General features: G+C 55.3%; 1 protein-coding gene and 1 long non-coding RNA gene across 2 annotated transcripts; one reads left to right on the plus strand and one right to left on the minus strand.

Moving 5' to 3' along the window:
• Positions 1 to 14: 14 nt before the first annotated feature.
• On the minus strand, positions 15 to 27987 carry SH2B3 (SH2B adaptor protein 3). The gene is given in 8 exon segments (XM_008688992.2): positions 15 to 3445; positions 3610 to 3781; positions 3875 to 4089; positions 4192 to 4286; positions 4379 to 4470; positions 4550 to 4651; positions 27205 to 27587; positions 27590 to 27987. Coding segments are annotated over 8 exon segments (1728 nt in total). The 5' UTR covers positions 27963 to 27987; the 3' UTR covers positions 15 to 3149.
• LOC121100009 lies at positions 4591 to 13394 on the plus strand. Its single transcript, XR_005831745.1, has 2 exons — positions 4591 to 11611; positions 12805 to 13394. It is a non-coding gene; the product is annotated as an uncharacterized LOC121100009 (long non-coding RNA).

Raw genomic sequence — 27987 nt, forward strand, 5'->3', positions numbered from 1 at the left:
ATTGTGGCAACAAGTCAAGGTTCTGAAAACTTTTTTTTTAATTCATGTGTAGCAATTTGTACATTATAGCAAAATTTGCATTATTCAAGAATAAGTTACTTGTACAGTACATAAACAATACATAAAAATTTGCCAAATACCTTCTGCCTATAATGATGTAGAATGGATCCATTTACTCTGTTGTCATTACAGTGTGCTGCTTATTCCAGCCAAACACTGGGTATCAGATGTGTCCTTGTTAAGAGGCAGTGGATAATATACTATCAAGTTCCTCAAGCCTGTGGGAGATGTTAGAGCTCACATGACATTTGCGATAAGAGTTGTAGCCCTGAATTAAAAGCATGAAGGAATCTCAGGCAACACTTAGGGAAGAGTTCAAGGCCTTGATTTTAGGTTAAGAAACTGTTATGTAAAAATAGTGTTCTCTGGCCTAAGATTTTAATGATTGCTATTCCTTTTTCCTACACGGTCCAGAAATGATCAAAGGCAGAAGATTTATACCAGATAAAGCCATATGGATTGCTGGTCTAAAATTCAAGGCAGGTTAGTTGACTTAATTCTTTGGTGCTGGTGACTGTTAGTTTGTAAAAGTTCATTCAAGACAGAAGAAGGAAGTGATGGTGCTGGGAGCAGTCAAGCTATCCTTGTTGTCTGTCATTAGAGATAACTGGAGGGATCGTGGTGCTTACTATCCATCTGGCACTCAGAGCCCGGGCTCTCAGTGGAGGTTGTTGGCTTGGCTTCTTGCTGCCAGCAGCAGTCACACTGGGGCCAGGAGGGTGGTGGGGTATGCTGTGACTGTGCTGGGCTGGCTGTAGCCGGCAGGGCCATTGCCTCATTGCCTGTGAAGGCATGAAGCCCAGGGACCCACTGCTCCTTTTCCTCTATCTCAACCTGCTCTAGCAGAAAGAAAAGGCATTGGCTCAGTGTCACTTCTTCTCAGGCCATGAGGGGGCTTTTTTCCGGAATGTATTTGAGCTGTCCTGGGAACTTGGACATGTTTTAAAAAGTGTTTTTCTTGAGCATTTTACACTGAAGCAGTCTGGAGGTGGGTAACTTCCAATTTTCTGTCACAGAGTCTGAACTTGTCCTTGTAGCCAATGGGTCAGAGCTGCTAGTTCGCTGTGCCTGGCTTGCCTCTTGCTATTACCTGAGAATTGTATGGTGAGCAGCTATGAAGTGAGTGCCCCTGGCTTAAAGATGTCAAATCCCAGATGTTTAGGTCCCATCCCTTCTGGCTAGAGGGAGGGGACTCACTTGGGTTGTTGCCTACTTGGCCCCTTTCCTGTGCGGACAAGGGGACAATCTGTACCAGTGACTTCTCAGCACTGACTTTCTGTGCTGAGCTTTCTCTAAGAGAAATCCAGAACAGTGCTTACTTCTCTGGTTTACACTTCACTGAGCATTCATTACATAGAGAAACCTGCTTGATGTGTAGAAAAATGAAGGAAAGAAGTGTCCTTAGAAAAGACCACAAATCTGGGTCGGATCTGCTTTACAATCTATGAAAACACCCAGGAGCGTTGGTTTTTAAAGTGGTGAAGAGGTGACTGCTTGCCCCCTCCACCACCACCCCAAAAACCCCAGAAAATTCTAGAAGCAAAAGTGACCTCTGGGAATACAAAGAATGGCTGGAGGGAGCAGACCAAACCCTCACCCCAGATGAGGCAGGCAGTAGTTAGTTTTAGACCAAGGGTTAAATTTAGCCTCTGATTGATAGATCTATAAATGTTAAGCTGTGCTAAACTCCCGGTTTCCTAGAGGCCACTTTGGTGAGCTTGATGGCTCTACTGAATGGCTCCACTCTTCACTGCCCCCCCTTGTTTCTGAGCCTCTGCATGAAAGTTCTGGGAGGAGCCGGCTCCCCTGTGAATTGTATTACTGGTGAAAGGCAGGTACAGATAGAGCTCCGACTGCAGGACCCCCTGGCTGCTGGAGACGATGTGTCCCATGTGTACGTGCACACATATTCCTCGTCAAGTGAAGCCGTGAGCGGCTGGAACAGAACACTGATCCTGGGCTGTTACAGGAGTTTCTCATTAGCTGTGGCACCAGATTCCCAGCTCCTATTTTGGCTCAAGAATGAACCTAAAACCTTGTGGGATAGTTTATAAGCCATCAGATTCCTGGGGGGGCTCTGAGCCGGCCCTGTTGGTGAAGGATTTACCAGAAGAAGGGGCCCAGCCTTTTTGTTTGTCCCTCCCTCACCCCTTAGTTAAACTAGTTTAACTCTCACCATAATTCTGCTATAAACCACAATCCAGTTTATTCATAAGGCACCAGGGTAGAATTACTCCTTGCCACCCTCCTATTTCAGTAATTGCCTGAATTTCCCTGAAAGGGTGACACACTTCAGTTCTCTACATTTAGGAAGGACAGTGGCTACTCAGCAGCAGGTGACTGTCCTGGGGATGAAAAAGACGGGGAAGCCAGGCGTGCTGGCTCAGACCAGGAACTAGTCAAGTAGGGTTTGCATAGCTGTGTCTGACTACAAAATCGCATGGGTATTAAAGAGTGCAATGAAATAAGCAATAATTGAGTTTTGAAACCTGAATCCTTTGAAAAATTAATCTGAGGTAAAACGTTTAAAATAATTAACCTTGAGCTTTGTCCTAAAGCTGCGAGTCAGAGCAGGAGTGGTGTTTTCGCCTATGGCACAGGTACCAGCAGACCTGCCCCGTGGACTGAGGCTACACCAGGCAAACCACATGAGGATCCAGGGCTTGTTAGTGTTTTGGGCTTCCTGACAACCCCCCACCCCCACCCCGAAAGTCTGCCATCAGCTGTGACAGTGTCAGTGAAAAAGAGAACCCAGGTTCCACCACCAGCTCTGGCCCTCACCCCACCACCTCCTGTAAGAGGGATGGGGACAGGTCCTGGGGACTCCAGGCGGGAGCCAGTGGCATCTGTGAACAGAACTACATCTGTAAACAATAAGGAGAAAGCCCAGTGACGGATGGATGAAACTTACAGATGGCCCTTTAACAGGCCTAATAGAAGGGTCACATCCAAACCGGAAGGAGCAGTTCACAGTGTCCCTTAAATCTCTCTCTGGAAGGAAGGAAAGAAAGTTACATTCACAAGTTCACATCTCTGCTTGCTTGTGCTCCTCGGGGGCATGCGTGAGGCCTGGGGTTCCTCACCGCCCGTCAGAGAGGTGTGTACTGATTGTCTATGGCCCGTAGATGGCTCCGGGAGGTGGAGTCCATTTCGTAGTCTGAGTCCCGGGCTCGACTGGCAGGTTCAGGCTCCAGGTGCCGCAGGCTGTTGGCCAGTTCCTCAGGCGAAGGCACCAGGTGGAATATCTGCTCTGGGGGAGAGGAGCGGCCTGGGAGACCCTCTGGGCCGAGTCCCCGCGGACAGCCAGAAGAGCTAAGGTGGGGAAGGCCCAGCTCCGAATCCCAGTGAGCGAGGGAGAAGGGGAACAGGACAGTGTTGGAGGAACCTGGGGGACAAGTGATCGAGAGAGAGACAAACACGGTCAGTCTTCATGTGACACGGGGCAGATGTCGGAAGAAAAAACCGATCTCTATGCCCCTGGGTGTGCAGCCAGCTTTTACCCACCACCTGGTTCCCTGTGCCACCCACCCCCTTTATCAAGGCTCACACCTGGTGGCTGGGAGACGACTACCACGTAGCTGGACAGGCGGACGTCACAGGCAGCTCCGCACTCGAGGGGGATGGGGGAGCGCTGGAAGTGGTGCAGCATGTCCACGACGGAGGGGAAGTGCAGGTGCTGCACTCGGCACTGGCCCCGCTCGGTCAGCGACAGGCGCAGGTGCTACGGGAGGAGCGGAGCATGGGCTCAGCCACTGGCCACGGAGGGTCTGGAACCTGGGGGTGGGGGTACAGCCCCCCCCACCGTGCCCCATACCTTGGCTATGCCTTGGAAGTTGAATGTGAGCACATACTCTCCACGCCGTGTCTCACTCTGCCGTACCAGGAACACTCCGTGAGCGTCAGGACCCTGCAGCTGAACCAACTGAGCTGCCTTCACCCGGGAGATGGGGCCGTGGAACCATGGGTAGCAGGACAGGAAGTGATCGGTTTTCTGACAGGCTGGGTCCAGCAACCCCCCAGGAGAAGCACCTGGTAGACAAGATGGGTGATGGTAACGCCCTGTGGTATCTTACATCCGGGGCTCAAGCTGGTTCTGACTTACATGAAGGACCGAGGCCTAGACCCACTCACCTTGGTTCAGGGAATCAGTGCTTCCCCCCGGAGAGTTGGACGTGCCAGGCTCTAGGGCTGAGGGAATATGCATCTCCGGGTCTGTGCTCTCCAGCCTGCTGAAGAGGCTGAGGTTAGGATCTGGGGAGACCAGGGGAGTAGGAAAAGCTGTGCCAAAGGAGTGGGGCCCTACGGTCTGGGGCCTCACCCATGGCCTGTGCACTCCCGGAGCTCAGCCATCCAGGAATTCAGCTGCTGCTCGTCCCCCACCTCAAAGATGATATCTGTCCGGTCCTTCACCTGGCAAGGAAGAAGGGAGTGCTGTATGGGTGCCTCGGGTGTGCAGGTGTGACCCCGGGTGGGAAAAGCTGTCACTCACCTTCAGGACAAAGGTATAGAGGTTGTCTGGCATCTCGAGGCGTGTGCATCGCCGGACCTCCTGGATATTGGAGCAGGCTGCTTGTAGCTTGGGCTTTGAACTCTAGAAGACCAAGGTGGGGCATGAGGCTTGTTCCTGATGGCCCTTCACCCACCCAGGCCTCTGTTTTTCTGCAGTCTCCCCAAGGGCTTAGCTGGGTGAGTGTTCAGGGTTCTGCCAAGGGGGCACCCAGGCCTGGAACAAGGTCTACCACTCTAGCTTGCCAAGGTCCCTGCTGTAGTCTCTGAGCACTGTTCCCACACCCCACACACTGAGATCCTCCGAAATCTAGGTTAGCTGAGTGCCAACCCCCTCTTTACCCGAACCTCTCTCTCTCAGGTGTTTGCCTGCTGACATCCGTTTCTGCTTCCACTGGTACAGCAAAGAGCCCCACCGCCCCCAACCCAGCCAGGTCACAATGGCTGCTGACCCCCTCATCAAAAGAAGCCCAGAGAGTGGATGTGAGAGTACCCAACCGAAGTCACCTTTCCCTCTGTGGGGCTGTGCCAGGGGGCCCAGGCCTTTGTCCTGGCTTTAGCCCCCCCCCCCCATCAGTTCCTCATGAGTGCAGGCCTCTCCTGACCTAACATCAGCTGTGGGAAACAAACAGACACTCTCACCACAGCTTAAAGAAACTCAAAATCTTGGAGGTGAAGTCCTGTGCCTGAGGGAGGGCAGATGAGGCTTTTACCTCTGTCCACAGCGTGCAGCCTGGAGCCTCACACTGCCGCACCTAACCAGCCTGCCTGTCTCCAAGTCTGAGGACGCGGAGCAGTGGGTGGGCTTCAGGGTGAGCGCCTGCAGACTAGCTCAGCCACAGGCTCTTGGGGCTTCTGCCAACATCCCTAAAGGGACAGAGCCTGGTATGGCTGGCCCCAGTTAGAACCAGCTGGAAACCTACACAAAACCTTGGACCCAGGAGTCTGCTGTGACATCCAACATACACAGGGTTCAGAGTACATGGGAAGTGGTCCCTTACCCCTTGGCCAGCAGGAGTTCCTCTCCTGGGTCCTGACTGCACCTGGCTAAAGCAGGGGCTGATCTTGCATAGGGTGCCCCTAAAACACAGGTGCTAGCATCTCTAGGGCAGCAGTTTCTCAGAAAGGAGGTCTCCCCGCTACTGCCCACCCCCATCTCCTCGTCCTCCTCTTGTGATAAAGGTGATAAGACTGTTTCTCCCGGGGTCATGAGATGATCAATGGCTGCTTCCAGCAGGGGCCAAAAGCAGATAAGAACGGTCAAAGGAGCCAGAGATGGTGGGGGGGATGGACAGAGAGGCTGAATGAACTCGGCCCCGTCTCTCCAGTACCTCTCTCTCCCCAAGGACCAGGAGACAGCCAGGCCCACCTGGGAAGGGCCAGCCCGGCCAAGCCAACACAGGGCAGGGGCAGAGGGATGGAAACAAGGCAGGCCCGAAGGCTAGTTCCTGGCGCTGTGGCTTTGGGGGAAATCTGACCTCCACATCTCGGGCAGCAGCTGCCTTTTCAAGAAGTGGTACAAGAGCCCATCCCCAAGGCCACGTGTGTAACTGCTCGGGACACGCAGGCACTAGGCATCCATGGTGACCCTAGAGCCAGGCCACCTGCTTCAGCTATACTCCACCTGCAGGAGGGCTGTTGAACAATGAGGGAAGGAGCAGCCTGGCGGGAGAGGGTTGGCCAAACTGGGGCTCTTCCCAGTCCAGACACCCCCCTGTCCCCACCAGTCTGGAGGGAATAACAGCTCTAGGAACCCCTGACATCTGCGGTGGTGGACTGCCTCGTCTCACTAGCGTGATAAAGGAGGGAGCAAGCTCAGAGAGGTGGCCAGTCAGTCCCAGCCCTAAGTGACCACCAGCCAGGCGGTTTTATCTTTCAAGTTTCTCTTATGTGTCCCCCATACCCCAGTTTTTCAGCCTGGGAGCCCGTGAGATGTGGGGAGCACAGGAGTCTCATGCAGAACTGACACGGGCCCTGGGCAGGCCGGAGTGCATATGGCTCAGCCTCTCAGAGCCTCTGTTTCCTTTCTGCAAAATGGGTAAAGTACAAGGGCTGTTTCCTTTCTTCTGCTTTTGCAGTTGGCTCTGCCTGCCTCCCAAGCCTCCCCACTCGCTCCAGGCCCTCAGGATCACTGGGAGGAAGTAGGCCAGGCCAAGAGGGAACAGAACTAGTCTCCCTTTCAGTTCCGCTCTGGGCCCTGGCCCCAGGGTGAATGCTGAGATTAACCAGCAAAGCCACTGGGGGTTTCACTCTGAAGGGGGGGCCTCCATGCCAGCTCTGTCCCCAGCGGCTGAGGAACTGCTGACGTGGCAGGCGGCAGCAAAGAGGATTTCCCCCTCTCCCCCCACAGCCACCCCTGGCTGCACAGATGCTGGCTTCCATCTGCCCACTGTCTAAGATGACACAGGTTCTTCCTGACTCCTCTCAGGCAGCCTGGGGGACCACTGCCCCAGCCAGCCCAGTCGTCTCACCCGGTGCCGTACAGCTAGGGGCACAGCCAGGATCTGAACCCCAGAGCTGGTGTGTGCAACTACTGTGCTGTCTCTGATGGTGGAGAGAGGCCAGAGGCTCTGCCCAGACTAGAGTGGTGAGTGAGTGCATGGGGCAGGATAAACCCTGCCTGTGGCCACAGCCCTAGCTGGATGGTCCAAAGCAGGACTCGAGAGCACTGGTCCCGTGTGGAAGGACCAATGGATGCCTTCCTGGTTTGAGCATTGCAGTGGGACAGAGCTGGGATGGAGAGCTGAGCCCAAACCCTGGGGCTGGATCAGCAGCTACAGGAACATTGCGGGGAGGGGGGTGCTCCAGGTTCCCCTCTCTAGCATGCCCTCTATCCCACCTGCTCTCTAGACCCACCTCAGAGTCACACTTGGGTGACTGAAATGGCCAAACCACTCCAGATAATGTAGTGTAAGCAGCAGCATGTCGCTCACTACATCCTCTCCTGGGAAGTAAGTTTCAGCTCCCAGCATCCACAAAGCTAGCTGCTTTCCTGTGGCTGCTGTGATTCCTGGGGGAATAACCATTTCTCTCTTTGCCCTGGCAGCTAGGAAGCTCAAAGGCAAAGATGCGGATTAGCTTTGACACTGTCCCCACAGCAGGGCTTGCATTTCTATACCTGACTTTAGGCTCTATACTTCTCTCATCCCTCTAGATGTTAGTGTTCAGTCTTGTCTCTGCTGCTACTTCTATAACCCTGGCCAAGTGGCTCAGCTCTCCATCAGTGTTGTCGTCTGTAAAGCAGAGCTATTTAATAGTCGCTGTCTCCTTGCACGGTTGCTATAGTGACTGGGTAAACTACTGCAAGTGGGGGGAAAAAATGGCCTGACAAACAGCTGTTGTTAAATTTCTAGGCTGGGGTGTGGGGCCAGCCAAGGTGGGTGAAGCCCGGGGTCCACTGTATCAGAGCTTCCCCTCCAGGTGGCCTGGGGACTGGACATACACGTGACACGCACATGCCCTCGTTGAGCCCATCTTGCAGTGAAATCCGCATGTCATCTAACCTACCTGCGTACGGGCCCTAGTGAAGGTGGGCGAAAACAACAGAATGTAGTTTATATTAAGATGTATTTCAGGGGCGCCTGGGGGGCTCAGTCAGTTAAGCATCTGCCTTTGGCTCAGGCCATGATCCTGGGGTCCTGGGATCGAGCCCTGTGTCAGGCTCCCCACTCAGTGGGGAGTCTGCTTCTCCCTCTCCTCCTCCCTGCCCTGCTTGTGCTCACTCTCTCAAATAAAAAATTTTTTTTTAAAAATGCATTTCAGCGTGACTATGCAGACAACACAATGACCCACTCAGGTTTGTTTCTGAGTTTGTTTTAAATGATTGAGAACATAAAGGAGCCAGGGAGCAGGGTAAGCCCTAAGAGAACAAGGAGTGTTCAGTGGACATTAAAACTGGGCAGAAAGTTGAGGTGCTTCTCTAAGACTATACTGTTCTGGCTCTAGGTTTGTCATCTCTTGTGCTTCTAGATGGTGGCAGGGACATCTCTGCCTCAGCCTATGGGTTTACCTGACCCTCACTGACCCATGGGTCCCCTTGCCCCCACTGGTGGGGCTTTGGGCTTCAAATCAGCTTAGGGGGGTTGAGAGCAACAGATGGAACCAGACCTTTCCTATGTCTCTCCGCCTTGTTTTCCCTCATGCCGTCACCTGGAAACTGTCCCATGACCTGCTGCTGTTCCCCATGTGCTAAGTTAGGGCAGGGCCACAAGCATAGGCTGAGGGCAGGGATGGCCCTTCCAGAGTCTTCCAAGGTAACAGGCTATATCCCACTCCGCCATGCCCTCACAAGCACTTTGAATGGGGCCTGTCACCATTCATTCCTTCAAGACCCCAGCAGAGGGACTGGCCAAGCACTCACTGAACCCCAGAGGAAACAAAATACACAGTCCCTGCCTCACACAGTTTCCATGATAACAGGGGAGATAGATGCCCGACATGAAGGAGACAGGAAGGACCCAGGAAGGTGGGGGAAGCAGTGAAGGGCCACAGAAACAATGTGGGCTCACCTCCATTACGAGGAGAGCATAGCTGAGCTTCCCAGGCACCAGGATGGCCCTTGCAAAGGCCCTGAGGTGGGAAAGCACATGAGCACCTCGGGAGGCTGTAACCACAACGAGGTGGTTACAGTAGGGCCTCAGAAGTCCCCGTGCGGTCTCGAGGCTGTGGGGGTCAGTCAGGGCTTGTTCGAAGGCAGGGATGTGGAAATGGCAGCTGCATGTACAGTTCAGAAGCTCCAGGGAGCTCACACTAAATACCTCGACAGCAGCCTACCAGCTAGTTGGGCCAGAGCAGCTCTTACCTCCCTCTCCATGGGAAGCCGGAAGGGGAGACAGCACTAATTCACACCCAAGTAGCAAAGGGCCTGGCACAGAGGGCACCGTGGTGTGGGCAAGGCAAGCCCTCACAATGGCCTTATTCCGTCCACTGCACCCCACTGGCCACTGGAGGAGCCCTTATCCAATGAAAGGCTCGAGGAGAGGCGTCTCACCATCTGGAATTACCCAGACCACAGCAGCCCCCTGGCAGTCTTGTCTCTCCCAGGGCTTTGGGCCCTCACTCCTCTCCTACAAAGAGCAGCAGTGGAACAGGAAGTAGGATACAGTGTACAGCTGGAGGTCTAGGTTCCCTAGACCCCTGAGCCACATGCTTCTGCAGCAGCACCTGTGTCCTCTGGGCAGCATCCCAGAGGCCTGGAGCCCAGCTCGAGATGGTTAGACGAGTCCTAGCTCCACCACTTAGTACCTCTGGGATCCTGGGCATGGCACTAACCGCAGCCTCAGTTTCCTCTTTGGTGACATGGGGACAGGAAATAGATCCTGCTGACCTCCCAGGAATAGAGGGAGGATGGGAGATGGTCTTGGATGATGGCTGGAAAACTTAAAAGACTCAGAGGAAATTCCAGATCCCAGTCATAGATGGCTGAGTCCCCCCATTCCTGCCCAGAGCCTGGAATGGGCGCTGCCTGGAGGAAAATGAACGAAGGATGAAACATCACTGTGGAAAATGCCCAGTCAAGTCTTACGATGGGTATCAAAACACCAGCCTACGTACAAGAAAAAGAAAATACCCTGACTTGTTTCCCACACACCTCCAAAAACGATTTTAGTCAGGGATCTCTGAGTGGGAGGGAGACAGCTGCTAAAATATAGAGCAAAGTTCTACTTGCTACAAATCTGTCTCCGAGCTACCTGGCAGCCAGTGCAAAAAGGGACTCTCCCGGGGCGCCTGGGTGGCTCAGTCCTTAAGCATCTGCCTTTGGCTCAGGGCGTGATCCCGGAGTCCTGGGATCGAGCCCCGCATCAGGCTCCTCCGCTGGGAGCCTGCTTCTTCCTCTCCCACTCCCCCTGCTTGTGTTCCCTCTCTCGCTGGCTGTCTCTATCTCTGTCGGATAAATAAATAAAATCTTTTAAAAAAAAAAGACTCTCCCAAGAGAGGGCAGCCCCTTGTGCATGGAGAATCCTACGCCCAGTCCACGGAAGGCTCTGGGAAAGTGCCAGAGCAGAGAAACCTGTTGAACGCACGTGTTCCCATGACTTCAGCCACCCAGCGTCCGTCTCAGAAACCTCTCTGGGGCCTGCATCATTGCCCCACAGCAACCTTCCCATTCTGGGGCTTGGGAGTTAGTCCTCACCGTGAGTCTTCACTCTGCCTCGTCCTCTATGGACAGATGACACCCGTCTGGCTTGTCTTCACTTTTATAAGATCTAACAATGCCACTAACCTCCCACGAGAATCTGGTGACAGTGTGTGCAGAGTGCTTCCAGTGGGTATGGAAAGGTCCTGGAGGATGAACGCAGGCCTTAGGAAGATCCAATCTGCTCAGAAGCAAAAGTCCCCCCCCCCCGGTCCCACTGCAGTCGGCCCACACAGCCGTCTCCCCACTTTACACTGTAAGCTCAGGAAGGCCTCCCTTCTTCCTTTCACCTTTGCCTTCAGCAGGGCACAGAGTAAGTGGCTCTAAGTGTTTGCTGAACACCCCAAAGTGGAAAGGTGGGAGGAAAGGTGCTGGAACTTAAGAGCACGGCAAGAACCACTGCGCGGAGGCCAGAAATACGGCCAAATCCAGAAGATGGCGGGGGAGTTGGCTGGGGCTCGAAATGCTGGCAGACGCCCCTTCATGAGCACCTGCACGTGCCAGGCACTGGGGCCTGGGCTATCAGTGGCTTCTGGACTGTTGACTCCATAAGCTGTCACCATTTAAAAATTTTTTCCAATTTCACAGAAAAGAGCATCCTTTTGAAGAATAGAGGTACCAGGACCAAGAAAGCAGGAAGGTCACTGTTCCAGTGTAAGGGACAATCGTTAACGTTAAGTATGGTGATACTCTGGTGGGAAGACCCTCACCAGCCTGCTCTGGGCCACCTGTCTGCCGAAGGAACAGTGGTGGGGGCCTTCCATGCCCCTCCAACCAGCCGGGGCTGGTGCTTTCCCACTTCACAACGGCAGTGCCAAGACTAAGAAAAGCCCCAGGGGTACTGATCGCAACACAAGGAGTACATCACAGCCGTCTGGTTGGCCTGTGACCTCTGCAAGTGAGCCTCAGGTCCGTATTCCAGCCCAAGCCCCAGGCGGATCTGAACCCCACTGGTACCTGAGGGGAGTGCTGGGCAGGAAGGACACCCCCCTTCCCCAGGCACCGGGCTCTGTCCACCCCACAGAGGCAGAATGGTAGATGCTGGGGGAGTGGAATCCGGAGCCAGGCAGCTGCTGGGGGTAGACGGGGTGCTCCCAGGGAACCCCCACTACAGAGTGAGGGCCCAGAAAACAGGGTGACATCCTGAACCCCCAAGAGATGGGCAGCATTGAAACAGAGCTGCCATCCACCTGTCCTTCCTGGGCTACGCCCAGATGGGTCCAGACTCCAGCTATTCCCCACCCTGTCCTCTGCTCAGCACTCTTTCTGTAGGCCTCATCTCGCTGCCAAGAGTAGCCCAAATCCTCACCGTGGCCCGCAGGACCCTGCAGCCCCTCATCCTCTCCTCGACCTCGTCCCCTCCCGCTCAGTGCAGCCCTGGCCTCCGCCCTCCCTTACGTGTACCAAGCACACTCCCACCTCGGGCCTCTGCACCTGCCATTCCCTCTGAAAGGCAGCCCCCCAAGGCTTCACAAATCTAGCTCTTCGCAGATTTGGGTCTCGACCCCCGTGCCACCTCATGAAGGCCCTCCCCGACCACAGTGTCTAAATACACAGTCACCATCACATAAACCCCCTTCCTTCCTTCCTTCCTTCCTTCCTTCCTTCCTTCCTTCCTTCCTTCCTTCCTTCCCTGCGCCTGCCAACCTGTGAAACAGGCTCCGCGGAGACTTGGTTTGTTCACGCGGCAGCCCCGGCACCGAGCACGGTGTATTCCGGCGAGCTGTGTGCTGGGTCTCCCCGAGTGCTGGGGACCGGTGGGGCACAGGGCATGGCCCCCAGTGCACAGCCCCACCCAAGTGAGGGCTCTGGAGGAGGGACAGGGTACTTCGAGGCACTGGCTGGTCGGGGGAGGAATGGAGGCCAGGCAGTCGGGGTGGGCTGGGCCTCGCAGGGCTCCAGCGGGCTGGGGGAGAGCACTGGCTGCAGGCGAGACTTCGGACCGGGTTCGGACAAGGGTTCACACAAGCTCCTCTCTGCAGCTGGGAGCAAGCTGGTTCTGCCTCTCGGGCCCTCCAGCTCTCCATCTGTCACCGGGGGTTCAGACCCTTGTCTGCCTAGCCCTGGAGCCCTCAACCCCAGGCCTCCATCCCTCCATCCAGATGGTTCTTCCCTGCCTGCCTCGTGCTCTCCCATGCCAGGCCTCTGTGTGCGGGACGCGGTGCCTGATCCAGACTGTGGCCTCAGCAGAGGAAGCCTTCCCCTCCTCCAGGGAGCCTTCTCTGGTCACTCATTCGTGGTTAGTGCGATTCCTGTGCCTCTCCCTCAGCATGGGTCTTATCAGGCCTGGCCATAATTTCCTGATGAGGCAGCTGCCCCCACCGTCCGACTGGGAGTTCCTCTGGGGGTGGGGACAGGGCACCAAACCTTGTTCTGAGGTGGGGCCCAGCAGTGGGTCCGGCCCAGAGGACATGCTTGGGGTGGGTGCCAGGGGCCCCAGCCCTCAGATGTGGGGGAGCAGAGGCAGATGTGAGGTGTGGTGAGTTTTCTCACCCCCTCCCTTGTTCCCCACCTCCTTTGGGGGTAAACTGAAGGCAATGAGCCTGTTGTAGGGACTGAACAAATGTTGGAACTATAGACCACAGGTCACTTCCTTCCTTGGGCCCAAACCCCCGCTCCACAGGCCCTTCAGATGCCTGCTTCAGCCACTTCTCTCTGGGGTGACCCGGAATAAATCACTTCGCTTTCCTGTGCTTTTGTTTCCTCCTCTGTAAAAAGGGGATGATAGTGGAACCCACCCCCTAGGGCTTCTGAGGCAGACCTGCCTGTCGCCTGAGCACACAGGAGTCCCCCAGGCTCACCCAGTTCACTGTGAGCCAGATCTCTTCCTTGGTTTGGCCCCTTTGCCTTATGTCCCCTCTCAGGGGACCAGGAAAGGGATGGGAGATGCTTCTGGAAAAGCCACATGAATCCAGTCAGCTTCCCCCCTTCCCTGGCAAGCAAGAGTCCCCGAGAGCCCCAGAAAGGCAAGCACAGACACGGTGATACAGACCCCCAAACAAAACAGTCCTGCTTAGAGACGGAGTCCCCATCGTCTGCCTTCCCCTTCTACTCTTGGACCCTCAGAGGCCCCAAGGAGGCCCAGTGTAGGTGATTAGCCAGAGAGGCTGAGTCAGGGCCTGCGGGCCTGTCCAAAGCCCCACCTGTATGAGCTCCCCTTCATGCCCATAAGGGTCCCCCCACGTGTCAGACTCACAGTGACACCGTCACAAAGCCCCCTCTCAGAGAGATGGAGGTGACCACACACACACAGAATCACAACAACAGGGACACAGAGCTCCTCTCAGATGCTGGAACACCTCCCCCTGACAAACACCCAGAGGGAGCCAGTCCCCCAACAAACAGCACCGGCCTGGGATCTCCCCAACACTCACTCAACCCTGTCCTGAGATGCGGGTGCCCTGGTTCACGCAGAGTGAGGACAGGTGTGAACTTCCACTCCAAGGCCAGCCCATGGGGGGTCACACTCAAGTTTGGGGAGGGGGCGCATGGCTCAAGAGGGACCACCTTGGAAGTGCCACATGCTCCGCACCCGCTCGTGGGCATAACTGAACAAATGAACCAAAGAGCCAGTCAATCCATCGGCACCGTTACCGGCTGATCTTGACCCCCCAACAGGGTGACAGAGGTCCCCACATCTGGCACTGCCCAGGACAGAGCCTTATAGGGGCAGCAATAAGGGGCGCCAGTGCCCCCCACCCTTACTGGCCAGGCCACACGCTAACACCTCCCAGGCTTTCTCCCCTCCACACCTGTACTCGAGCTGTGCCCTCCATGCAGGGCACCGTTCCCGGCCAAAACCTTTGGCCCTCAGGGTGGCAGACTGGGCTCAACAACTGGACCCTGGAGCTCGGCCGCTGTGAAGAGTCAGCGGACATCACAGGCTGCTCAGCAACCACCTTCAATCCATTTAACCCATGTCCGCCTGGCTGGTCTGGAACATTCTTGTGGATGGAAATGGCACTCAGCAAGCCCAGAGATGGTCCTGAGCAGGGTCGGACCCAGCCAGAAACACCCCCCACCCCCGCCCTCCCCATTGCCCGCTGCAAGCCAGCTGCCACCAGCCCACCACCTTGAGCGACCACATCCTGTTCCCAGAGCCCCCGCCAGGAATCCTCCCTGCCCCCACATGGCCACAGAGCCCCAAGGTCAATGCACCCTGTCCCCATCCACACCTTGCCCCCAGCTCTGCTCTCCCTTCCCAGTGCCACTGCTCCCGGCCACCTCCGTCCTGGGGACTCCCCCAAACCATGCGTGCCGGGCCGTGGTCAAGACCGAAGCCGTGGCTCCCAGAGGCCACACCAGTGTCCAGGTGCGCCCAAGCATCAAAGCTGCCACTGCCCTCCTGGGCCTTCCTGCCACGCTGGAGGGTGTGCTCTGCAAACTTGGGCACCCCCCCCTCAACACTGATGGGCCCACCGGAGTCTGCAGGTGATTGCCATGGGTACCACTGGGCCAGGGGTCCCGGGCTTCAAGGGCTTGGATGAGGTGCCCACCGTGGGCCCGGCTGTGAAGCCAGAGCAGTTGGGGGAAGCCCCTCACCCAGCAATATGGGCTTCGGCTGTGGCCCCAGGGCCCAGCGGCTGCCGAGGCGGCTGAGGGTGGAAAAAGCTGTGGTTGAGAACTAACAGCTTCTGTCAGCGGCCTCGGGTGGGGGAGCGCAGCGGAGGAGAGGGGGCTCGTCACCACCCAGACCCACTGCCTGCCTTCGAAGAATGATGATTCAGAAGAGGTGGAAGCGACGGCCTCTGGGGTGCAGGGCGCTGCGGGGGCGCCAGGAAGGCTCCCACCCCAGAGCGGAGGGAACACGGGCGGCAGCAAGCTGGCCAGGTCGCCCCTGCAGCCACCACACGGCACCGGGGTCTCCCACCCTCCCGAGCTCAGTCAGGAGGACTTGCCATCCCTACCATGAGCCCGCGTTCGGAGTGCTCACCGTGTGATGGGCCTTCGCACACAGCATCTCATGGACATCAAAAAACAACAGGAAATCACACCAGCCATAAAGAATAAAAACCGGATGGATTAAATAATTAGAAGTGAAAAATAAAACCAAGACAAAACTGGAATAGAACCTAAGTAATTATCTGATCCAGGGTGGGAGAGGCCTGAAGCAGAAAAAGCAAAGAATAAAACCACAAGGGAAAAGATCACTGTATTTTATTGCCCAGACTTAAAAACCTCCAGAAATGAAGAACCTCAGGATAGAAACTGAAAAAAATGGCGAGCTAGGGAAATACTAGCAACATGTGACAGAGAGCTAATAGGCATGTAAAGAGCTCTTGCAAATCAACAAGAAAAAAGGCAGACAGTGCTGTAAATGGCCTGTAGGTCACAAAATGTATATGCCCAAGAAATGGAAGAGAAACAGTCCAAATCCACAGGGACAGAAAGTAGACTAGTGGTTGCCAGGGGCCGGGGAAGGTGGGGCCTGGAATTGGGACTGACCGCTAGGGGGATGGAAATGTTCTGGAATTACTAGTGATGGTTGCACACACAGTGACTATACTAAAAACCAATGAACTGCACTTTCCCATGGTGAAGTGTTACGTCATGTGAATTATATGTACTCAATGGTGTTTAAAAAGAGAAACGGCCAGTCCCACTGCAGTCATAAAGGGCAAGATGGCCGCTTCATCTAGAAGTTGGCAGAGGTTTTCAAACAATTTTTTTAAGATTTTATTTATTTATTTGACAGGGAGAGAGACATTCAGCACGAGAGAGAACACAAGCAGGGGGAGTGGGAGAGGAAGAAGCAGGCTCCCAGCGGAGGAGCCTGATGTGGGGCTCGATCCCATAACGCCGGGATCACGCCCTGAGCCGAAGGCAGACGCTTAACGACTGAGCCACCCAGGCGCCCCATGGCAGAGGTTTTTAAAATAATACCCAGTGCTGGCACTTCTGGTGATGAGAAGATACGTGGGTCTAACCTTTCTGGAAGGCTGTTTGTAAAGGATCTATCAGAAGCATTAGAAATGGCCAGTAAGCACATGAAAAAAAATGCTCACCATCATTAGCCATCAGGGAAATGCAAATCAAAACCAGACGAGATAGCTCTTCACACCCACGAGGATGATTACAATCAAGAAGACAGAGAACAAGAGCTGGCGAGGATGTGGAGAAGTTGAGCCCTCGCATGCTGCCGGGGGGAACGTGAGACGGTGCAGCCGCTGCGGAACAGCCTGGCCGCGTAATGTTAAATCTAGAATTTCCATATAACCCAGCGGCTCCACTCCCAGATATACACCCGCGAGAAATGAAAACACGGTGTCCACACAGAAAGCTCCACACGAATGTTCACAGCAGCCCTGTATGCACGCTAGCCCGGCCGCGTGCCAGAAAGTGGGAGCGACGTCACGTCCGTTCCCTGATGAATGGATAGACAGAATGTCGTCTGTCCACACGATGGAACAGGACTCAGCCATGAAAAGGAGGGAGGCGCTGACACCTGCTACAACATGGATGAACCTTGAAGACATGATGCCAAGTGCAAGGTGCCGGTCACGAAAGCCTGGCAAAGTCTCTGATTCTCCTTCTGTGAAAAGAACCAACAGGCAAATGCACAGAGACCGAAAGCAAACCCGTGGCTGCCCAGGGCTGAGGGAGGAGAGAGGGGGGCATGACTGCTAACGGGTGCAAGGTGTCTTTCTGAGATGATGAAAGTGTCCTAAAGTCAGATCGTAGTGATCACTGCACAACTGCGTAAATACACCAAAAGCCGCTGCCGTGCGCTTTAAGTAACTTCATTTTACATACTTGTAAACTGTACCTCAGTAAAGCGCAGAGAGGGCGCCTGGGTGGCTCAGTCGGTTCAGGGTCTCCCTTTGGTTCAGGTCATGATCCCAGAGTTCTGGGATCGAGTCCCCCTTCGGGCTCCCTGCTCACCGGGGAGCCTGCTTCTCCCTCTGCCCCTCCCCTGCTTGCGCTCTCTCCCTCACTTGCTCTCAAATAAAGAAATAAATAAATCTTTAAAAAAACAAAGCTCAGAGAGCGGGAAAGCTATAGAAGCATTCATAAAGCCTTCGACTCAGCACTTCCCTTTCTAGGAAGTTAGCCTAAGGCAATAACGAGAGTTGGGCACCAAGATTTATGTACGAGATGTTTGTCACGCAGTTATCTATTCGAGCAGGAAAGTGAGAAATGGCTGAATTAGGAGTCTGGGTAATATTAAATACATCACAGCCTCTGTGTAAATGAAATATTGCATGGCCAGTATAAAAAAGACATTCTTGGAAGATATTTCAGAAAAACATCGAAGCCCTGTGTAAGTGAAAAAAAGCAGGTCACAAAGCAGAATGAAGAATGTGCGTGTCACTAGGGCTGGGGTTTTTGTCCTAAGGTGTCTGCCTGTATTTCCCACGCACCAGGCACGCAGAAGGGGCTCCAGAAGTAAGTGCAGAATAAAGAATGAGTGAATGCTGAAGAAACTGCAACTTGGGGGAAAAGTTAGAGAGGAAATGCAAGAAGAAAGGGCAGAAAGCCGTCTACCAAAATGGAAATGCTTGTTCTCTCTGGGCAAGGGGCTCCGGGGTAGTTTTCAGTTACTGCTCCACAGTTTTTGCCACGGGCTTTATTAACGGAAAATGCAAAGCCAAAAACATGAGCTCAAACGTGGAGGCTCTCGGTACATTAGAGAGTTTCCTAGATTACGTGAAGAGTTCAGATGAGACAAAGCAGGGCCCCCTCGGAGCCACACAGTTCCTTGGAGACAGGTTTCTCTCTCTGCCGCTGCTACTGTGGACCCCGCAGCACCCCCGTCTCGGCCCGCGTCAGGGACTCAAGTCAGGCAGGTCGTGGGGGGACCCCCAGGCATCAGCCAGAGTGAGGGAGGCTCCAGAGGCCAAGTGGCAGGAGCTGCTTCAGTCGTCCCCACGGACGCTATCAACAGGGGCTGAGATGTCAGCGGAGTCCATGGCCTGAGGAAGACGGCGGCCTCCTCCCCAGCTCAGAGGGGAGATAGGAAAAAGGGGTGTGGGGCCCCAAAAAGGAAGCTGAGGCGGCCCCTCCTGCCTTGGGGGAGGAAGCTACCCCCCCCCCCAATCACCACTGAGGGCCAGCCGCTCAGAGAGCAGAGATCTCTTGTGCATTTTGGTTTCCTTTCCATCCACAGAGAAGTGGGCGGGGGATTTCCAGCAGCGGCCTGCCCAGCTTGCTGGGGCTGTGAGCGCGTGCCCGGTACAGGCCGCCGGGCGGGCCAGCCCCGGGAGGGCACCCAGGGACCCACCTCCGGGCCGTGGCAGCTTCCTACCCAGGGAGCCCCTTCTTCCACCCTCTCGGGTGGGAACACATTGTGCCCTTGCCGAGCCTGCTTTTGACTCAAGCCCCCAAAAATGCCACCTACCGACATTCTGCTTTCAGAATGGGAAACTGAGGCTCAGAAAGGCCAAGCTCTCAGCCCAGAGTCACACAGCAAGGACATGAGAGCCAAGATCTGAACCTAAACCTGTCCACCTGCCCTTCTCCTCGGCTGCCAAGGTCACAGCCCAGACTGCGGTGATGGTCTGGTCCCAAAACCCCATCCCCCCAAAAAAATGAAAACAGAAGGCGCACTTCCAAGAAGCTGGCAAAAGGCCCCGTGGGGCAGGAGGGGCAGGTGAAGCACCCCCAGAGGCGCGGGGGCCAGAGGGTGAGAATAAATGAACATGGTTCGCCACCCTCCCTGCTGGATTCAGGAGCACTTTCTAGTGTGCAGAGTCATAGAATTTGAGCTGAAAGGAAACACGCTGATACGATCTGCCCACGGCGTCGGCATGGTCAGGGGTTCCTTCTGAGCGGCAAACTACTTTTCAAAAACCATCTTACACGGAACCCCAGTAAGGGGCAGATGGAGCAGCTGTGTGTGTGTCTTTGGGGCCCCCATGGGAGCCCTGCCCACCACCACCCCTTCCTTCCTTCCCCCACCAGTCCCGGAAGACCCAGATCAAGCCCCTTTGTTGCCCATTTCACAGCTCAGAGAGGGGTGGAGACCCGCCCAGGGCACAAAGCAGCCCAGGGCAGAGCAAGGACAGGAACCCCGTTCCCCCCTGCCTCTGGTTATCCTGGGAGAGGGTGGGACTGGGGCGCCACTGGCCTCTAGCGCACCCATCTGTCTCCCCACAGGGACACTGGGGTTCCGCCTGGCCCATGCAGATCTACGGGGCTGTCAGTGAAGGGCAGGTGGCTTCTCCACCTGTCTGGGGGTCGAGACGCAAACCCCGGGCCTTTGCAGGCCCGTAGCCAATGCTGTTCCTGGCTCGTCAGCCTCCCAGCTGTGTGGCCTCGGGCAAGTCTTTCTCCCTCTCTGTGCCTGGTTCCTCCTGCGTGAGACGGCTTCATCACCCCCCCAGGGTGTGTCAGGTCGACAACAACGAACAAAGTAACGAGGACAACCACAGCCACGGTGTGCGGGGTGCGCTCCCGTGCTTCAGCGACGGCAGCTCCCCACAGGTGGGCACCATGACGCGGCCGTTTCTAGGAAATATTTGAGGAAACTGAGGCACAGTGCGAGAGGGCCAAGTGCCTTTCCCAAGGTCACACCGCTGAGAGGCGGCAGAGGCAGGACTCAAATCCAGGTCTGTCCGAGTCAAAGGAGGCTGCCCCCTCCTGCCTGGCCGCTTCCTGCCCAGCCCTCCTCCTCTTCCTCCTCTTCCTCCTGCCTCCGAGAGGAAACCGCCAGGCCTCCGGCGGACATCCCTTTCTCTCTGCTTCCTCTTTCCCACACTCGGGGCACGAGCTCCAGGCTCAGGCCCCCGGGGTCCACCCTGTGGCTCCTTCTGCCTCTCCCGGCCTCAGTTTCCTCATCTGTCAAACAGGTGCAGTGCCAGCGCCGACCTGAAGACGGACAGTGCGCCAACCACAGCTCGGATGGGGGTGCTGTTGGGCACGGCAGCCGCCAGGCTCCGAGAACCACCCAGCCTGCAGTTCTGCCTCCTCCTGGGCAGACGACGGGCGCAGCTTGGGGGCCGAGGGGGCCCGAGGCCTACTGGCCTCTTGTCACAAACTGGGTCCCCCACACTGTCTCCTGGCTGGACGAGGGGCTCTGTGACGGGGCCGGGGGCTTCCGGGCACCCCAGGAAGGTCTGCTGCCTGGACGCAGGGGCCTGAGGCTGCCCCTCGGCCACCCAGTCAGCACATACTGTATCCGTGGCCTCTGCCACATGACCAACCCCAGGGGCAGGCACTGTGACCATCCCCATGTTACAGATGAGGAAACTGAGGCCCAGAAGCCCTGAGTCGCTTGCCCCAGGCCACCCAGCTGAGAGGGAGCAGAGTGGGAAAGGCTCTGAACCACACTGTCCAACTGGCCCACCCCCCCAGCCACCCTGATGACCAGCAGCCCAGCTACTCCCAACCAGACCACTTCCTCCTGGGGCTAGCAGAGGCCTGTGGTGCATATGGGGGTGCTCAGGGCTATGGGCTGAGGTGTCCCCCACCTCCTTCCTCTACCTCTTCTCCAGGCCAGGCAGCAATTGGCAAGGGCAGAGCATGCTGGGTGAAGGAGACACTAGCGGGCCCCCTCTGGGCCTCAGTGTCCCCACCTGCAAAAAGGTGGCACTGGACAAGGTGGCCACAGGGAGACTTTCCTAGTCTGAGAACTCCAAACAGAGGCCCCCCCACCCAGGCGGGGCCACTAGTGATACTACGTCCTTATGAAGGCTTACTAATTCCACTCCCAACCCAGCCACTCAAGAGCTGTGTGACCTCAGAGAAGCCATCGTTCTTCACCTCGTTTCCTCGACTGTGAAATGGGGGCAATCTCCGGAGCTCTCTCATAGGGCCAGGGTTCAGTGAAGCCAGGTCAGTAAAGTTCCTTGTATATAACAAGCGCCAAATAAATGTTGGCTAAAAGGTGACTCTTCGACCATAGCTACAACTCCACTATCACCTCCACTGTACAGATGAGGCTCCGCCCCCAGACCAGGCAGGACTGACAGGGCTTTGAGACCATTTCAGCCAACCGAGGCCTGGACACATGGGGAAACTGAGGCCCAAAAGAGCAAAGAGCTGGCCCAAACGCCATGGCCAGCCTGGCTGTGCTCCATTTGAAAATGGACCGCAAGCTCCAGGGGAAGGCCCTGCCCCAAGGCCAGCCACCCCAGCCCGGCCCAATGGCTGCTTCTGTTATCTCTCCCCTCCCTGGGACCCATACTGCCTCCTGCCAGGCTCTCCCTCGGCGCACACTGGCTGGGTCTACTCCCTGTGATGCCGCCCCAGCTCTGCCAGAGCCACTGACTGTTGTGTGTGTGTGTTTGTTTTTCTTTTAAGATTATTTATTTGGTGGGGGGCGGAGAGGGGCAGAGGGAGAGAGAGAACCTGAAGCAGACACCCTGCCAAGGAGGGAGCCCAATACGGGGCTTGATGACAACTGAGGCCAAAATCAAGAGTCAGACACTTAACCGACTGAGCCACCCAGGCACCCCCTTATCCACTGACTTTATAAGAGAAACCAGAAATCTGGATTCTTCTGTGAAATCTCTATATTTTATGTTTTTAAATACCAGTAACCAATCCAACTTTGTTTTTCTTTTAACTGCTGGGTATGATGGCATGTCTCAGGCCTGGCCTGGCTGGGGGGCTTGGGCTGGAGGGAGCCAGTTGAAGAGTGTGGCCGGGGGCTTGGAGGTGGGAACCCCTTGTGATCGGGGTTCCAATCTCCTCAGGTGTGTGACCCTGATTGAGTCCCTTTGCCTCTCCCAGCCTCAGTTTCTTCCCTGTCAAATGAGCCAGTGGCCTCGACCTCATGGGGAAGGACTTTAGGTCAAGTGTTTAGGGCAATGGCTGGCGCATAGTAGGTGTCCACCCAAGGTAGTAAATATGCTGCCCCCCATTCTAGCCCAACCCTGGGGCTCAGACATGTCTGAGGAGGGGGAGCGGCCACAGGACACGTGGAGATGGAGACCAGAGGGTCTTGTAGGAGAAGAATCATGCCACTGCTCATAGTGTGAGACCCCCAAGTCCTCCCTGTGGCCACATGGCCCCCACCCAGTCCAGCCCCAGCACCTTTCCAACCTTCTCTCTGCTTGTTGCCTCCATTCCAGCCCCTGGGCACTTGTTTATTCCTCAAAGTCTCCTGGTTCATGGCCACCCCAGGGCCTTTGCACTTGCCATTTCATTGACCTGGGACTCCTTCATCCAGATCTTTCAGGATTGACACCTTCTCTCATCTCAGACATCACCTCCTGCCAAGGGGCCTTCAAGGACCCCCAATCCCCAGCCTCCTCCTGAAGGCCAGTGCACAGAAGGGAGGCCCATCTCCTGCCCACCTGCAGGGATGCCACTGAAACCAGAGAAGGCTGTGACCACCCATCTCTGGACACTGGAAATAGCCACAGATGTCTCCTCAGACCACCAGGCCCCCAGCCAGCAGCCCGACTCTGGCCTCCACTTACACCCCCATTAGCAAGGAGCTCCCTCCCCTTGCAGCCCCCATCATGACCCCTGAGTGGCTGCTTTCACCCCTGCTTACAGATGAACAGAATGAGGCTGAGTGAGGAAGAGGCCAGCCAGGGTCACACAGCTGGTCAGAGGCAGAGGTGAGTCGTGGGGACCTGTGAGCCCCAGGCTACCTGGCTGCAGATTCTGGATGGCATTTGCTTGGCTAAGGCTGAAGGAACATGTCTCTGGGCAGCTGCCTGTCTCCGTTCTTGTCCTCCAAACCTGGCTGCTCTGGGCAGCAGGGCCTTCTCCAGGCTGGCACTGGGCACACTTCAGGTGCCACAGCATGGCTGTGAGCCTGGAGCTCAGGCCCCTAACCACCACCCACTGGTGTCAAACCCGCAACCTTCCTTTACCTTCTGTTTAAAGCTGCTCCTCTAAACAACCCCAGGGTCAGAGGTCAAGACTGCCCGCCTGGCAGGCACACTCAGTCAAGACTTACAGGCTGAGTATCCTCAGCCCAGAGACTGGACGCTCCAGGTCATTCCAGGAAACTCAGGAACGGCCCCTAGACTACTCCAAACACGATGGGGAGCTGTTGGAAGCTGGTGGAGCTGGGCTGCTCCGTCAAGCCAGATACTTGGTAGAGGGGCTGGGAGAGGCCCTACCAGGGCTGCTTACTTTGTGGGGGACACCCCAGGTCTTGGAGCAACCACCAAGCCTATGACAGAGGCCCCCAGGGCCCCAAGCTGCCCTCCCCCAGGCCTCGACTTCACCAGGGCCAGAACACCACTTCTGAGTCTTCAGGGCCCCTGAAGAACAGGAGCCCTGACGGTGCTCCCCAGTTGGGCACTGAAGACCCAGACCAGCACTGGGAATAAATCTGTGTTCTCAGTCCCAAAGTCATTACCATGACCACCACCCTGACAACAAGGAGCAGTGACACGGAGGGCTCCCCTGGGCCAGGGGCGATCCCTGTTAACGCGACAGCACCGCAAGGTGGGAACCGTGAGTAGCCCCATTGTACCGAGGAGGACGCTGAGGCTCAGAGAGGTGATGTCACTTGCCTACGGCCCCAGAACTGGGGAAAAAAGCTAATTCATTATTTAAACTCAGGTCCACTTGACTCCTGACGCCTGCTTTTCCAAGATGGTTTATTTTAAAAGCAGCAGAAGTGTTTTTTTTTTTAATTTATTTTTTATTTATATTTTTTAAGTATTTATTTAATAATCTCTACCCCCAACATGGGGCTCAAACTCACAACCCCGAGGATCAAGCATCACACACTCCTCCAGCTGAGCCAGCCAGGCCCCAGAAGTTGTTTTTAAGGTGAAGTTTTATAGGGACCCCATGCTGTCACACAGATAAGACCATGTGTTTGGGATGTTATTTGCCTTTCATGGTGTCATAACCTCAAGACTTTAAAAATGATGAGAAAACAGTTTTTATCAGCACTTGCGTTTTCCAACAGCTTCCCGTTGTGTCTGGAATAAAACGCTAACTCTCCCCAGGATCCTCTAACCACACAAACTCCCCGTGCTCTGTCTTCCCTCTCTGTGCTCCACCACCCCAGCCTCTTCTGTTACAGTCTTCAAAACACACAGAATGCCGTCCCGTCTCAGGGCCTTTGCCTGTGCTGTTCCCTCCGCCTGAAACACTGAGAGATTCTTGTTTTGTTTTAAAGATTTAATTTTTAAGTCATCTGTGCACCCAAAGTGGGGTTCGAACTCACAACCCTGAGATCAAGAGACATGCTCTACCGACTGAGCCAGCCAGGTGCCCTGACACTGAGAGATTCTTCACTCAGGATTAAGACTGTGCTCCAAAAGTCACCAGCTCAAGGCTCACTGGGAAGCTTTGGCAATTAGGACAGTGTGGTGTTGGCCCAAAGGCAGACACATGGGCCAGTGGAACAGAACGGAGAGTCTTCCAGAAGCACACCGATGGACACTGGATTTGGGGTAAAAGCAGCACTGCAATCCAATAGAGAAAAGATGATCACATCAGCAAATCATGCTGGAACAACTGGAAGAATTATGACCTCTACCTCACACCATACATAAAAACTAACTCAAGATATATCTTGGTCCAAAATGTGAAGGCCCAAACAATAAAGTTTCCAGAAGAAAAGAAAGATCTTCATGACCCTGGGTAGGCAAAGTTTTCTTAAACAGGACACAAAAGTAATAACTATAAAGGAAAGCAACTGATAAACCAGACTTAAAATTAAGAACTTCTGTTCATGAAAAGATTCCATTAAAGAAGAAAAAAGGCAACCCACAGAGTCGGAGATAATATTTACAATATAAGGAAGTATACCCAGCATATATAAAAACTCCTATAAGAACAGACAACTCAATAAAAATAATAAGCACATCACAAAAGAGTTAATTCCAGTGACCAATAAACATTTGAAAAGGTGCTTAACCTCATGAGTCATCAGGGAAATGCAAATTCAAGCCGCAATGAGAAACCAGTACACATTCACCAGGAGGGGTGAAATGGAAAAAGACTCTCATAACTGCTGGCGGGGACATAAGATTGTGCAGCCACTTTGGAAAAAATATAGAAGTTTCTTATAAACATGCACTTACCATATGACCTAGCAAGGCCTCTAGGAATCTCCCTGAGAGAAACGGACGCACATGTCCACACAAAGAACTATACCCGAATTTCATAACAGCATTATTCATAAAAGTCCCAAAGTAGAAACCGTCTGAATACCCATCACCAGGCGGATGGATAAGCTACTTATCCATGGATAAGCGGTACACCCATACAAACGAGCTCCTGATGGACACGACAGCGTGAGCAAGTCTCTACAACATTCTGCTGAGCAGAAGACGTGAAAGGCAACATGCTGTGTGATTCCATTTGTATGAAGTTCAAGAACAGAGACATATAATCTGTGGAGTAGGAGTCAGTGGGAGGAGGGGGTGGTGGGGGTTACGGACACGGAGGTGGGAGGGAGCCCCCTGGGTGCTGGGTCACTTGGGTGTGTGCAAACACGGCAACACTCGTGGATCTTCCGATTCACTCACCTGCTGCAGTTTTATGCACGCGACACGGCACCCAAGTTTAAAGGTTACTTCACACGAGAGGATTCTTTGGCAACACCCTATCCCAACCACCCAGCTGGGGCCCCTCAGTGATACTGCCAGAGGCGCCATGCCTCTTCCTTTAGGGCAGCGTGTAGAATTTATAATTCCATGTTCAGCTGTAGGTTTATTCCTCAGTAGCTCCTACTAAGATGCCAGGTCCCCAGCATCAGCATCTGTCTGGTACATGGTAGGTGCTCAGTATCTGTTAAATGAATGAATGACTAAGCCTCCCGCATTCAGACCGTCACCCCCACCCCCACCCCCCTCGGGCTAGGATCACATGGGCTTTGCTCGCTCTCTAGCAGCATAACAGAAAGAGAAAGGAATTAAAGGAAAGCCACGTGGTCCCATCAACTTGATACACCTGAGTCAAAGAGCTTGTCAGGTGTTTGGAACATCCTGACCCTCCTACCTCATCTGCAGAACTGCATTAAGTCGTCGAAAAAGAAAACACACAGAATTTTTAACACTTGAAATAAGACATCCACAAATCATGAGACATGCAAAGGAATCAAACCGAAAGTTTTGAACCCCTTAGAAAAACCCTCCTATTTGTCATGGTCCGTCTGGGTCAGGGTTGTCAAGGACCCGTTCCAACCTATCACAGCCCACATGACGCCCATATACGGTGTCTCTGGACTTTCTACAAAATCCCTGACCCAGACTCCTCAAAACTGTCATCAGAAACAAGGAAAGCCTGAGAATCTATCAAAGCCATTAGGCCCCTAAAGAGACATGACAACCGAATCTAACATAGTATATGCTGGACCAGAAAAAGCTAGATTAGGGAAAACTAGCAAAATCCAAAGAAACCTCGGAGTGTCGTTAATAGTAGTGACCAACGCTGGTGCCTCAGTTACGCAAATGTACCCAGTAACGTAAGATGCTAACATTAGGCAAGGGGGCGTGTGGCGTATGAGGGAACCCTGGGCCATCTCTGCAACATCTCTGCAAATCTAAAATAGTCTAAAAGAAACTTCACTTTTGAAAAGGCACGCTCTCCCCTGGGTGCTGTGCGCCGCCTGCAGGGCTGGTGCGCGGGGAGCTTACCTTGGGCGGGTCGAAGAGCTCCAGCACGCGGTCCGCGCCACCGTCGGGGCCCCGGGCGCGCCGCAGCGCCAGCCGCCCCCGCTGCCAGCGCGCCCCGCTGTCCATGGACGCCTCGTCGGCCAGGCTGTAGCGCAGCGCCGTCTCCTTGAGGGCCTCGGGCGGCGGCTCGCGGGCCAGGCTCCAGGGCAGGAGCTTCCTGGCCAGGCCGGACCGGGCCGGGCCCTCGCCCGCCTCCCCCGCGGCCCCGGGAGGCGGGTAAGTTTCCGCCGAGCCGCAAGGCGCAGGTGATGGCGGGAGGCTGTGGCGAGTGCTGAAGGTGCAGGCGGCGGACGGTCGCGGCGGGGCCAGCTCTCCGGCCGTGGCCTGCAGCGCTGGGGGCGGCGATCTGGTCGACTCTCGGACCGCTCGGGTGCCCAGTCGTAGGGGCCACGGCCCGTGTCCCGGTAGTCGCGCGCGGGCGGCGCCGCCCGGGACCCCGGCGGCCCGGGCGCCCAGCCCTCGCGCACCTCGCGGCAGAAGTAGCGCTGGAAGAGGTCGGTGAACTGCAGCGACACGAGCTCGGCGCGCAGCGGCGCGTGGTGCGGGTGCTCGCGCGCGAAGAGCCAGTACTGCCGGGCCAGCTCCCGGGCCGCGGCCACCGCGTGCAGCTCGCAGAACTCGCTCCAGCCCCGTGACGACGACGACGACGACGCCGCAGCCGACGAGGAGGGGGAGGACGCGGAGGAGGTCGAGGGGGGCTGCAGGGTGGGCCCGTTCATGGCGGAGACCGGGGTGGGGCGGCCA

Source organism: Ursus maritimus, unplaced genomic scaffold (assembly GCF_017311325.1).
Source record: "Ursus maritimus isolate PB19 unplaced genomic scaffold, ASM1731132v1 scaffold_33, whole genome shotgun sequence".
NCBI lineage: Eukaryota > Metazoa > Chordata > Mammalia > Carnivora > Ursidae > Ursus > Ursus maritimus.